This window comes from Hippocampus zosterae, chromosome 3 (assembly GCF_025434085.1).
Source record: "Hippocampus zosterae strain Florida chromosome 3, ASM2543408v3, whole genome shotgun sequence".
Taxonomy (NCBI): domain Eukaryota; kingdom Metazoa; phylum Chordata; class Actinopteri; order Syngnathiformes; family Syngnathidae; genus Hippocampus; species Hippocampus zosterae.
The window spans coordinates 19,238,247-19,251,826 of NC_067453.1; the positions used below are offsets into that span (position 1 = coordinate 19,238,247).

The 13,580-nt window shown below is 43.0% G+C and overlaps 1 protein-coding gene across 5 annotated transcripts in view; it reads right to left on the bottom strand.

Moving 5' to 3' along the window:
* Positions 1–1,810: 1,810 nt before the first annotated feature.
* The window catches only part of ano3 (anoctamin 3), a 39,960-nt gene continuing 28,190 nt past the window's right edge, over positions 1,811–13,580 (bottom strand). For all 5 annotated transcript variants that reach the window (XM_052061156.1, XM_052061153.1, XM_052061154.1 and 2 more), the window contains 13 exons: positions 13,416–13,476; positions 11,681–11,763; positions 11,366–11,506; positions 10,241–10,405; positions 10,034–10,070; positions 9,807–9,918; positions 8,900–8,957; positions 8,526–8,623; positions 8,152–8,309; positions 6,206–6,358; positions 5,924–6,074; positions 5,640–5,829; positions 1,811–5,127 (listed from right to left, as the gene is read on the bottom strand). In XM_052061156.1, coding sequence (XP_051917116.1) covers positions 4,945–5,127; positions 5,640–5,829; positions 5,924–6,074; positions 6,206–6,358; positions 8,152–8,309; positions 8,526–8,623; positions 8,900–8,957; positions 9,807–9,918; positions 10,034–10,070; positions 10,241–10,405; positions 11,366–11,506; positions 11,681–11,763; positions 13,416–13,476 — 1,590 coding nt within the window. In that variant the 3' untranslated portion in view covers positions 1,811–4,944. The remainder of the gene's footprint in view (positions 5,128–5,639; positions 5,830–5,923; positions 6,075–6,205; positions 6,359–8,151; positions 8,310–8,525; positions 8,624–8,899; positions 8,958–9,806; positions 9,919–10,033; positions 10,071–10,240; positions 10,406–11,365; positions 11,507–11,680; positions 11,764–13,415; positions 13,477–13,580) is intronic.

Sequence of the window (13,580 nt, forward strand, 5' to 3'; positions counted from 1 at the left end):
TGTGTTTGTGGAATATGAATTAAGCAGAAAAATCCATCTGTTCCATCCATGGCAGTGAGCGGCCATTTTGTCATTATCAGTAGACTGAAAATGACATCACAGTTGCTAATGGCACTGGCGACGACCAATCACGGCTCAGATTGCGAACGTCACATGACCGAACTCAACAAAACAGGTGCGCCGTGATTGTTTGGGCCAATTATAGTAGATCAATGCGCTAAAGCTTTATTTGACAGTTTCTGAACTAATTTTGGACAAATGTTCTCAATCTCATGAAGAAGTATCTTCAAGTGTTTCTTGACACAGTCTTATAAAAGTATGTCTACTAAATATGTTTGTGTGTTACACCACACAGTGACACAAGTCGTCTGTCCCGTAAACGTTAAAACTGGACTTTGCTCTGTAGATGTTATTTATTTATTCTTAAATCATGATTTGTGTACAGCAATTCCAAATTGCTGCTTTATGTGAAAAGAGGCATCAATCACACTTGCAGACACATCATACACCATTTTCCAGTCCAGTATTCACCGTCTAATTTTGTTAGAGTCTAATGGACATGTAGGAGATTATCTTTGGGTTTTGCAGTAACAGTGTGGATTTAAGTTCTTAATGTCTGTCTTCATTTCCATGCTCACTTTAGTCCAGGTTGTCATTTTCAAATGGAAAAGTCTTTAAAGGATTACATTTTCCCTGTGGCAAACTACTTTTGCTGCTCTACATGAGCTGGAGGATAAGATTTCATTAACGACTCTGATGTGTCTTTTTGTGCCAGCAGGTAAACTGATTTTTCGTTGCATGAACAGACAGTAACGTTGCAAGTAAATAAAACGCGTTGTTGCAAGATGCAAGAAATGTCAGCAGATTTTTTTTCAGGATTTCAAAACAACAGCGGAAAAGCTATTATTCCTTCTCAAGGAGTAGTTTTGCGATAGAAAAACAAGATTTCGACAGGGTCTCATACATATGGGGGGAGAAAGTGGAATATTGGTTTATAATTGCAGAGGGAGCAAAGGAATAAATCACTTTGCTCCATAAAACATAATCCGCAAAATCTTTGTGCAGACGCAGCACTGAATAGCACTGCTAGAATGTCAGTCGGTGGGACAACTGAAAATTCGTTTTGATCAACACTAATTTGTACCACTTCTATAGATGCACACCTCTTGCATAATTTTGGTTATTAAATGGCTTCGTTCTTGTGGGCCTTCAGCAAATCCAATGAAAATGTCAACATTTTTCACGGCATACACTCAGACATCGGGCAAAAACGATTTCTACCAATACATTATTGGTATTAGCGTATTGATACCAAACCGTAGGGGACGTATGAGAGGCACTTCGTTCAGGATTACCTCTCACTCACAATCCAGATTTTTTTTTCCCGCATACATGTTAGGCAAGGACTGCCCGGTGGTCCAGTAGTTAGTGCGTCAACCTCACAGTGCAGAGGTCCTGAGTATGATCCCAGCTTCGGCCTTCCTGTGTTGAGTTTGCATGTTCTCCCTGCGTGGGTTTTTCTGAATACTCCGATTTCCTCCCACATTCCGAAAACATGCATGGCAGGCTGATTGAGCACTCGAAATTGTCCCTAGGTGTGATTGTGAGCGTGAGTGGCTATTCGTCTATGTTTGTCCTGCGATTGGCTGGCAACCAGATCAGGGTGTCCCCTGCCTCCTGCCCGAATACACCTGGGAGAAGCTCCAGCACCCCCCGCTACCTTTATGAAGATAAACCGGATCACAAAATGAATGAATGAATGACACCCACAGCAACACAAGCACAGCAATAAACACAACAGATTTCAATGTAAAAGATACAATCAATGGTTTATTACAGAAAAAGAGTGATATCCAAATTACCTTATGTTACATTGTTTTTATACATTTCAATACAGTATATATACTGTATATATATATATATATTTTTTACATGTTAACAAGAACGAAGTAAACCATGTTACGAATACACTCATGTCACATCCTACCGCTCATCCAAATGCATGGGCTAACACTTCTGTGTCTCTGCATCCACTTCTCAAGTAAATTCCACTCAAAGGTTTTCAGTACAGTTATCATTCCAACACTCGCTTTGTGCTATTGCCAACAGCAGTAGGAGGCATTAGGTACACCATTCTTTTCACTGTGCAGGCGTCATACTTGTATGAAGGAGCTCATCCATGACAGTTCGGAGGGGGCGGGGGGTTAGATTTGTAAAACTTACCTTTGATTTAATAACTGTTCATGTGTTTGTTTTTTGATCTAGAAAATAGCGGCCCTCTATAAAATTCACTGCTTCCATCAAACATGAGTCTTGTCTGGGCTTTCCAAAACCCTCAGTGTTGAAAAAATGTTGTGTTTGTGATATGTTTTTTAAAGACAAACTAACTGATGTTAGAGCTGCCCAAAGGAGGCACGGAATCATGCAAACTGGACTGTACAAGGATTACAACATGCATAGATTTTCAATCTTCACATAGCAGGGAACCTGGACTAGCTTCCTCAAGATTAGAGTCTCTCTCTAGAGTGGTTGAATGAATTCAAATGAATATTAAAAGGAATATGATGAAGATTACCTTATAACTCCCCCACCCACAAAAAAAGAACCAACAAGTAAACAAAAAAACTAAGCAAGATTGAGGTGGGTGCATCATTGCATACGGACCATTGTGGAAAATATGAAAAGTTGATCATCAGCAAACATTCAGAGGACACCTGAGAAATGCAGACAGGACATCTGTGGGTGAGTGCAAGGAGCAAAAAAGCAACCCCCCTCCCTCCCCCAGGAACTTTAATAAAGACATTATGAACCCTATCCACACATAGAACGACAACTTCATTCGATTACTTGACAGAAACAAATGAACAGTACAAAATCTCTTTCCCAAGGGCTGTGAACCAGTATTGTTTTTCTTTTTGTCCCTCGTTTGCATTGTGTAAATGTAACATTTATTTTGGAAATTGTGTCTTCAAAATTTCACGTCTGTTGGGGTTTCGGCTCCAATGCAGCTGTCAATACACACTTTGAGGTAAAAGTCAAAACCCGAACATGTATACTTATCTCATTTCCAGTCAAAATAGAAAATGATTACCTATTACTTGAAATAACAAGAGAAAAGAAAAGGGGTTCAAAGCAACAATAATATTTTGGACCGGCCTAGAGTTAGTTCTTGCATCTGCAATATAAATGTTTTTTCGACAGATTCTAACAAAAAAGTCGCAAAAACTTCGATATTCAATGAGCACAACAAAAAATACGCAGACACATACACGCACACACAAAAGAACTTGTAACTTATCTTCCGATGAACAGCAGCATTGTGATCATCGGTCAGACTACCCACGAAGATTTTTGTCCAGTCTCGTCTCGTCAACTCACAGACGTCTCGTCACATTTTAGTCACCGTTGACGAAAACCCTCACCGGAGCTGAAGTCGTGCGAGAGAAATTTTCCAATTTACCATTTAACATCGTGACCTAGTTATTTTGTTGACTGTTTTGCTTTGTACATATAATTGTTTGTATAAAGACATACAGTATTCTAACTGGAAATTCGACAGTATATTTTGGTTTGTAATTTGACTGCTTGTGGTTTTGCCTCAAAATGTGTCACTCCTCTTTCCCAAGTCGTTGAGCATTGGTCAAGACGTTGACAGGCGACTTTTTTTTGGAGCGACCAAATTTGGAAACTTTTAGAACAATTAGCGTCACAGCGGAGCTAAAACCGCGGCTGGCTGAGATTCTTTGCTCGAGAATAAATGTGTAAGTGCTTTTTTTCCCCTCTTTTCTTTTCGTGAGGGAGCAACAGTGGATCGATGTTCTTTGTGCAGTGAACATCCAAGCCACAGGTATGTCTAAACCATCCAAGTTTCAACCATGCTCCAGCCCTTCCAATAACAAATGAAAAACAGGCCATGAGCGTAGAAAGTGGGGGAAAGCAGATTTGCAGCTCCATCGTGCATACGTCGCTCATAATAGGAGCTATGTATCAACAGACACTGCTGTTTTAGAGCCATTAGACCCGCAGTGGGTACCTAAGTGCGTGTGAGTCACGTCCAAAACAAACTCGCTCGGGAGCGTCTAAAAGTTTCTTCAACAGAGCAAGTTAGGAGTCGGAGAGAGGACGCGTTGCACTTTGAAAGCGAATGTGCAGCACAAACAGGCACAAGTGATGTCGGCGCACAACTGGAGGCACAATCATATTGCGAAAAGTTCACATCCGACGAACTCAAGGCAGTCAAGCTCAACAGTAGTACAACAAACAAACAAACGCACGCGCACAGCTCACACAAACCAGGCACCGAGAAGGGATACAACAACAACACGACCATGCACTTTCTAGGCTGCCGTGGACATTTCTCCATGATGAGTGCTGTTGCTTTACATCTTGCCACAAAGAGTCTTCAGCATGCTTTGAGGGCGATATGCAGTCACTTTTGCAGGAACGTCGTCCGTTCTATTTGGAAAATGAGCGCGAACCATCGCGGTTCTGCTGATGCTCGGCGAGAAAAGGAAAAACATGCGGCGAGTCCGAGCAGACGAGGTGCTAGCTGCCACACACAGAGAAAGAGAGAGAGAGAGAGAGAGAGAGAGCAAGATGGCTGACGAAGGGAACCGCTTGCAACTCTTCATCTGCATAGTAAACATTACAGATGGTCGTGAGGCCATGACACACAGCAGAAGGGGGGGGAGGGGGGGGGAGACTGAGATGGGAAGACACTGCCGCAGGAAGCCAGGCGATGGACCAAGGAGGGTGGTGGAACACGAGGGTGGCGCCAACTCTGCAACAGATGGCGAGGGAGGGAGAGTTGAGGGTGAAGCAGCTTTAGAGTGGTGGGGGTGTCATATGTGAAGTCTTTGGTGAATCTGCTGAAGGTTAATGGAGGGCTGGATGTCGTTTTAGGGGGCCTGGGGGGGGGGGGTGTACAGGTGAGGGTTTAAAAAGTTAAGGCCACTCGTGGTGATAACGCAGTCCGTTCTTCTTGCGCTCCTTCTGCAGGTGCTCCAGCTCCGCCTCGTACATCATCTCCTGCATGAGGTACTTCTCCCTGCGCATCCGGTCACAAAGGTCCTTGGGCATGTCCGGAATGAGGTACGCAATGAAGGATTTGATGCCAAACACCAGGTGCTGAGAAAAGCATTCACCAATATGAGGTCACACTCATCATCCCAATTCACTGGAAAAAAAAATACTTTGGATTGACTTGATTTGAATGTGCACGTGATTAAAATGTGGCGTAAGCTTCCCGCGTTTTCCGCAACAATAAACAAATCATATGTGTTATCTTAATCACGCGCAACCGACAATCAAGTTGGGGTTTTTTTTCAGTGCAGAACGTAACGAGCATGGAAAGCCAACACTCCGAGCTCGGGTGTCTACACAAATGAGCATTTCATTTGAATGCGTGTGGTTTAAGGTGTATCCCGTCTACTGCCCAAAGACAGCCGGGATAGCGCTCCGGCGCGCCCGCGACCCTTGTGCGGATACGCGGTTTACAAAATGAATGCCTGGATGGAGATATCGTCTGCCCAATCATTTGGGAGGGTTGTTCACAATGTTCTCGGTCATCTGTCGGATTTAGAAGAGCTATTTATTTTCACTTTACATGCACTTGAAATGAAAACGAAGAGTGGCCATACCTCAAAGACAATGATGAAGGCCAGTCTGGCAGCCAGGACGTGCCAGAACTGCAGAGTGAACTCGTAGGGCACCTCGCTCCAGGGCGGAGCTCTGTAGTCTCGGTACCAGCAGTATTCCGACTCACTGCTGTTCTTCAGCACGCTCATGTCAAACACAGACAGGCTGCTGTTCATGTAGCCTCGCAAACACCTACAGGGCCATAGGAGACATTTAGCACACCTGAAGTTCAGTCACAGTGCTGGGTTATGGTTCACATCCTTAAAAAAAAAAAAAAAAATCCTACTCATCATCGTGGCGGTACGCCCTGTCCACGCAGGGGCCGTATTTGAAGGCATATACAAAACGAGGGATGTAGTCTGAGGTGATGGCGATGACAAAGGCGTTGGTGATGACAGCGAGCACGCCGATACCTTCGAGGATTCCGTGCCAGATACCTGGAAGGTACGTCATAAATATTTTAAATGCCGGGGGCAACACAGACATCAAACAGCGTATATTTACAAAACTGTGAATTGTTCTTTATGATTGCTTTTCGAATAAAGTGGTAGTCAGCGATCGAGCTCACCGATATCTGTGGCCCGGGCAGGCATGGGTCTCCTCCACTGGGTGACAAACTTGTAGGCGTCGAGACGGATCTCGATGATGTTGTTGAGCAGAGCCAGGAGCGGAGCCAACGGGAACGCAGCGACAAAGATGGTGGTGAAGCCAAACTGGAGGACTGAGAGGAAACAATACTTTGATTTCATATTGTATTTAATAGAGCAGCAATTCTTTTGGAAAATTGACTTTTTACTGGATGCTTTTCTGAGTAAATTGTCTTCTGTGTCTGCATGCCTTTTTTTTCCCCATCAAGGCCAGTTGGCCTTGTTTGCTGGTCTATCAGAAACACTGACTCACATTTACAAGCTGAATTCCAAATCCAATATGTGTCCTGAGAACTTGCCTTTTCTACTCCATTCTCTTCATTTTTTTGCATGTCTCTTTGCGTGCACCGCATCCACATCTGCTGCCAAGTCAAGTTAACCCCTCTGAAGGCCACAGGCCAATTTAACTTACAAATTGGCAAAAAGACTGTTTCTTTAACCATTTAGATGCGAAATTCGCCACATATGTGCCAGCGAGCTCGCCCACAATAACATCCTGATTGATTGGTCAAAGTAAAACTGTTCCAGCCGAGTTTGACAAGCCAAACGTGTCCGCATAGCGATGGTCACACTTGCGAGCATGATGTATTTCATGACGTTATTTCACATCTTTGTCATGTGAATAGATCAAAATTGTTTTTGAAAACAATGAACACGGCACAGTTGCATGCTCTTATGTGGTTCTTCTATAATTGTGATACAACCTAAAAAAAACGTTTTCCTAATTCACTCGCTGGTTAACTGTGGATTATGAGAAGATTGGGTTACTATTACCCGAGTTTGGGTTAGTAATTTTGACTCGGCAGATTGGGTTGAAGATTGGATTTGGGCTGGCTGTCGAGCAGAAGCTGGGCACTATTTTGGAGTTTTGTGCACTGACGTAAATTTAATAACATTCTTCAAAAATGCTGAGTGGATAAAACCGCGGATTTATGGCATGAAGATTGGGTTCAAATCCTGGTCATGGGTGGGCTGTGTAAGGAGGGGCATCCGGTGCAAAAAGTGTGACTCGCTGTGGCGACAGCTGACAGGGGGGAAGTTGCGTCTTCTTCATAGAAAAAAACTTCATAGTAAAAAAACACTTTTTTAGCCCTTGTTGGGTTAAAATCCTGACCCAACATCATGGGTCAAATTCTTAACCCAGCGTCCATCCATCCATTTTCCGATCCGCTTATCCTCACAAGAGTTGTGGTGGGTCCTAGAGCCTAATCCAGCTGTCTTTGGGCAATAGGCGGGGTCCATCCTGAATTGGTAGCCAATTGCAGGGCACACACGGACGAACAGCCATCCACGCTCACACTCATACCTAGGCACAATTTAGAGTGCTCAATCAGCCTGCCATGCATGTTTTTGGAATGTGGGAGGAAACCGGGGTACCCGGAGAAAACCCCCGCAGGCCCCGGGAGAAGATGCAAACTCCACACATGGAGGCCTGAGCTTGAATTGAACCCGGTGCCTCTGCGCTGTGAGGTCGACGCGCTAACCACTGGCCCATCGGGCCGCCCTTAACCCAACGTGCTGGGTATAAATAATTCAGCATTGGCTATGTCCCTTTTGGACCCAGTGCTGCGTTAGCTATAAGTCACCCAATTTGAGTTACTTTTAAGTGTGCAATAATAAAAGTGATGTTCAATTAATAGCTCGATCGCATTTTTAAGCAGTAATGGTTTAGAAGCTTCAATGTAAATTGTTCTGTGGTTGATTAGTAGGGGCCAAAAAGATTGCGTTCCCATGCAAACCTATGCAGGAAGAGCATTTCACATTGATATCCATTGAATATGTAACACAAACGCAATGAGTCCGGATGGATTTGTTCAATCAAGATCAATACTGATGACAACACGGTTGCACAAGTACAATGATTCACCCATTTCAAGGTACTCGTCCACAAGGCCGTGGGCGTTCATAGGCTGCAGATTCCAGTCTCTGTCCCATTGAGGTAGCTGACTTTTATTCTCCACATTCGGCCCCGCGGTGCCACCACCTTTCTTCATCTTCCTACGGGACCACCAGTTCTGCAGCAAACTGACGTAACAACAGGTAAACGCAGTGATTCAACCCAGCAACAACTACCGGTAGATCTTCACATTGCAGCAAAACAGTGCAGCGGTTAAAACCATAAAATTGAGGATGTACAATCAATTGAATAAAAATCTGTATTTAATTAATCTTCAATTAATTGAATAAAAATCTGAATAAAAAACAAAACATCATGACATTAAAAATATTACCAGTACTTACGGATAACCAAGTTCCATGAAGTTATTCCAGATTTGTTTGAAAAACATGATGACACCCATTTGCAGGCACAGATCAATCAAGCAGCCACTGGGGTGACACTTAAACAAGAATAAAATTAAATAAACGAAAGAAATGTGATTATATCACCGTTTCATGCCTTGTATTCCAAATGATTTCTAATCACGGGGGAAAAACCCTCATCATTTTAATTAGGCAATTATCTAATGGATGGATGATTTTTTTGGTCAAAGCAAATCAGACCATGCAATGCAAGGATATCATTAAAAAGCAGAAGTCATGTGGGGGGTGGGGGGCGGGGGCTGAATCACAGCACAAATAATCACCCACTTAAGATGATGCATGCATGCACTCACCTCCTCCAGTCGCCACCGATTAAAGAGTTTATTGTATTTTCCAGGCCTGCCAGCGAACCTAAACAGATCAAGACCGTCAACATTAGCTGAGAAATTCAATTAGAGGAATACTAATGAACTCGTGGGTGGGAGAGACTCAATTAGGTCAAATGAAAGCTTTGATTGAAACATTTCGAGGCTTTGCAAATATGCGTGACATCAAATGAAGGAATTCCATTGTCCAACCGAAATGTCAAGGTATAAAATGAATGGTGGATTACAATGTCAGTCAGGACCTCACAGTGTATTATATTGAACCTACTGCTCATGTGCGTACGAAGGCAATGTTTCCCAACCTTTATGGAGCCATTTACATTTTTTTAAAAAAGGATCTCACGGCACACCACTAAATCAAAAGCATCACAACAAGACTGAATAGGAAATCTGGATGATCTTGCCTTAACACACAAATTGACTTGGTGTGAAATATGGGCCACAATAATGGAACCACAAAGCTGACATACTCCGGCGAGCCTTGATTTATTCTGTTGTATGAATGGCAACAGGTGGAAGCCTGGAGTCAAACCTCCGACCCTTAAACCTGTGAGGCAAACGTGCTAACCACTCAGTCACGGCGCCACTTCATGTATAAAATAACTTTTTTTTGCATGAATCCCATCTATTGGCATGCATTCCCATGAACCATGATTTACACAAATGTCCATCCAACGGAAACATTTTTTTGGACTTTCCACTGGAAATCTGCTGCTGTATGGAAACCCTAGCGTGAGGTCTTTAATATTTTTGTTTGTATAGCTATACGTTGAGAAGGAAAAGCAAGGGCGTTCTGGAGGGTATATACACATAGGATTTGGAAACATTTCTCCATTGTAAAAACTGGAAATGTGATTCATGGCAACGGGCCTACCTTCCCAGAAAGAATGCAATGTAGAACGTGGAACTGTTCAAGTTAACAAATTGGAAGAGGAACATTTTAAGAGCAAAACTGTTCTCCCATTCAGACTCTGTCCTTGGATGCTCTGTGGGGGGGAATAACAAGGTGTGGGCAAAGGGGGGGGGGGGGGGGGGGAATAAAGGCTTGTTAACAATCTGGGACAAGAGTTATAACAATGTTAGCAAGTGTGTTGTGCTCACCTAAATTTGTCAGCAGATAGGCCACCTTTTCATACACCTGACAAACATCAGCAAGGGAAGAATCAGCAATGACACACATAAACGAGACTTTCTGGCCACAGATGTGACATTTCCGGGAATAAACTTGTAATATAAACGTTTCACGGAACATTCACTGGCCTTCAATATGTCAACATGGCAGATGATGCGGCCTGTCTGGACACCCACCACGTTGAGCGACATGATGATCATGAAGTTGATGCAGACACCGGTGCCAGAGGTGGCGAACTGCCAGTTCTTCTTCACAAAATGCCAGTTGAAGGATGCAAACTTCTCCATGGCAATGAGACGGAAAACTACCACTGCGAACACGGCTGTCAGGACCAGCGAAATCTAAGCAGAGAACATTATCATAGGCTCTTAGTGCTATTAAAATGAGCAATGAACCCATTACATTTTTCAGGGCGGATACCGAGGCTGATAACAGATATTTGGAGCTGATCTTCATTTACAGAAAAGGAGATGGCTTCAACAATTAAAAAAACAAACAAACAGGAGATTCTTTCAAATTTGGCAGTGCAAAAAAATTACGAACCTAAATGTATCAAAATCTGTTAAAATTTAGTTTCTAAATGACAATTTAATTTAATAAAGCTAATAAAAATACATTTAAAAAATCCCAAACTACCAGTCCCAATGTGAATGTCACGATTCGGTTTAGGGACCAACAGGTGGCAGTGTGGAGCTCCCCTGGCGGCTGCACACCTGTTGGTCATAGGTAATCAGGCATATAAAAGGACTCCTGCCCGCACACTCGGTGTCGGGTCATTGTTGCGTTTGCTACTGTCATGCTTTGGTTGCTGTTTTTGTTTTCTGTGTTTTATCAATACACATCTTCAAATATACCCTGCTCCTCTCTCCTGCCTGCTTTTTGGGGTCCACCACCACCACGTAACGTGACAGTGAAAAAGTAATTGCCCCGCTCCCTTGTTAAATCACAAAGTAACTGTGACTAACGACAGTTTTGGGAACGCTGAGCTCAATTTCACAAGCAACACCCTCGCACCACATTTGTTGAATCGAAAATTGACAAATAGAATCTGTTACACAAAGTGAAGTTGGCTACAAGATCTCAAGAAACAAACACATGATCTGTGAATAGCGTAAAGCACAATTGATTGTACATAAGGTTCTTATTCTGTTGTGCCGTGAAATTTTGTCCAGCAGAGGGTGATGTAATGCCACAGCTGGCACATCAGATCACTTCAGTAGCAGCACACAGATTAAATAACACAATCACTGTTCAGTCGAAAAGCCCCAATGGGCAGCTTATTGAGGGATCAAAGGGTTTACCATGAAGAAGATTCCGGACACAGACACCATGAGCCGGCTGAGTTTGTCTGAGAGGGGCTGGAAAGGCTCGGGCTTGCCCGATATGGGATTGACTCGCTCCACTCTGGAATATTTGGCTTCAAACTGAGGCCGCAGCTCCTCCTGATGAATGACACACATTCCGGTTATGAACTATTGAACTGCAGATGCTTTTAGCAGAGCACAACGGCGGTGTCATATTTAGACGAGGCACGGCACCAAAAAATGAAGACGAAATCATAAAAGGTGACCGCAAGGCGCGAGGGGGATCTATATTTGAGGCTCTTGCTGACCTACCTCTTCCTCCTCCCAGTCAATGAGATCCCAGTCATAAGTCAGTTCAGCCCTCCTCCGCTTCCAGAACTCCAAGAAGACAGTGGCTGTGGGGATCCATCACATTATTGATCAGCTTTGAGGTACAACACAAGCCTGACTGCTAATTACAGGCAGAATCAAAAGGAACATCGCAAACACAAAGCAGTCAATACTGATGCTCATTACAGCCTCCAGCTCACATTTCTTCAGTCGTTTGGCTGAAGAAAACATCCAGTGTTTCATCCTAAATCTCCTTTGATGGAAAAAGATCCATTTTTACTTTCAAACGGTCAATGGGTACAATTGCGTTTGGAGGCTCTGCTGCTTTTGTTCCGATACTCTATTGTGATAGTACGAGCACACTAAACCAGTGATGATGTCTATGTTTCTGTCGGGGTATGGATTAGTCAGGACACACCCGGAAAGAAAAAGGCTTTAAGAGGGAAATGATTAGTGATTTAGGGCTTTTAATCACAGCAGCCGCAATACGGGGTACTCTATCACATTCCAATGACATCCAAAGCAAGAGTTGTTGGGAAACATCACCCGCCTCTACAAAAATAACAATGTTTTTGACTCTCAGATAGGTATTAATTTAACATTTGTTATTGCAAGAAATTGCTCATAATGTGTAATGACTGTTGCGTTGCTACACTTTACAAAGGTTCAAAAATGATTGGTTCGTGACAACTGAAGTTTGTTGATATGTTGATAGTGACCTATGAAAAGTCCACACACAAAGGTTTTTGTAATAAAAAAAATGACACCAAGATAAATTATTTCAAAACTTTTTCCTTCACTAATGTGATGAAGACTACAAATTAAATTCTATCTAGCTATCTATCTAGCTATCTATCAAGCTATCTATCGATCTAGCTAGCTACTGTATCTCTCTCTCTCTCTCTCTCTCTCTCTCACTCTCTCTCTCTGTCTCAATCTCTTATTCAGTCAAAATGGAGTGGTTATTTTTGATTTCATTAGATCGTTCAGGGGTACTTACGGACATAGCCAGCATGTGTCATAACGACGTTGGCTTCAAAAGCACAAAAGCATGCAAAGCAATAACTTTGACGCCTGTTAAAGATGTTGAAGTCTAATATAACTTGACCCACTTTTTAAAGAGACACAAAAGCACACGACACTGGTCTCTCTGGGGAAAGCAATGTTTTACAGACAGACAGACAGACAGACAGACAGACACACACACACACACACACACACACACACACACACACACACGCACACACACAGCAGACCTCAAGTGCACTATGTGGAACAATACTGCCTAGTTTGGTCTACCCTGCTAAAAGCCTGCATGCTGAATTCTGGGACCGCAGTCAGCAAGCCAGAAACTCTCTGGGCTCTCCAGCACTCAACTGCCTTCCTTTAGCCCAAACATAGAACACTATGTGCCAAGTGTTCCTCTGGGAACAGGTTATTATTTTTCACATTGGCAGAAAGATGGATGAGGGTCAGACGCTGCAGTAACATTTAGAATCCACAACACAATGACGGTATAGCTGGGAAAGCTGCAATATACCGTCGTCATATGGACGATCATATGGATACTGAGTAAATTAAAATAGATCGTCTTTACACTGCAGATTGTGAATATACAGTGAATGTATGAGAACTGGCATAATTGAATTCCAAAAAGTGAAAATGAGCATTCTGAGAATGTAAAAAAAAAAAAAAAAAAAAAACAGCATGGACCTACCCCAAATAGCCATGAAGATAGCGAAGAAAACAGTGCCACCATTGTCAAACAGATGGGTCACCTTGACACACAAAAGAGGTTTCCATCACACACGCAGGCTTGTCAAGCAATATTAATATTGAGACTCACTGGACACATTAATCCGACGCCATTTCACGACATTTA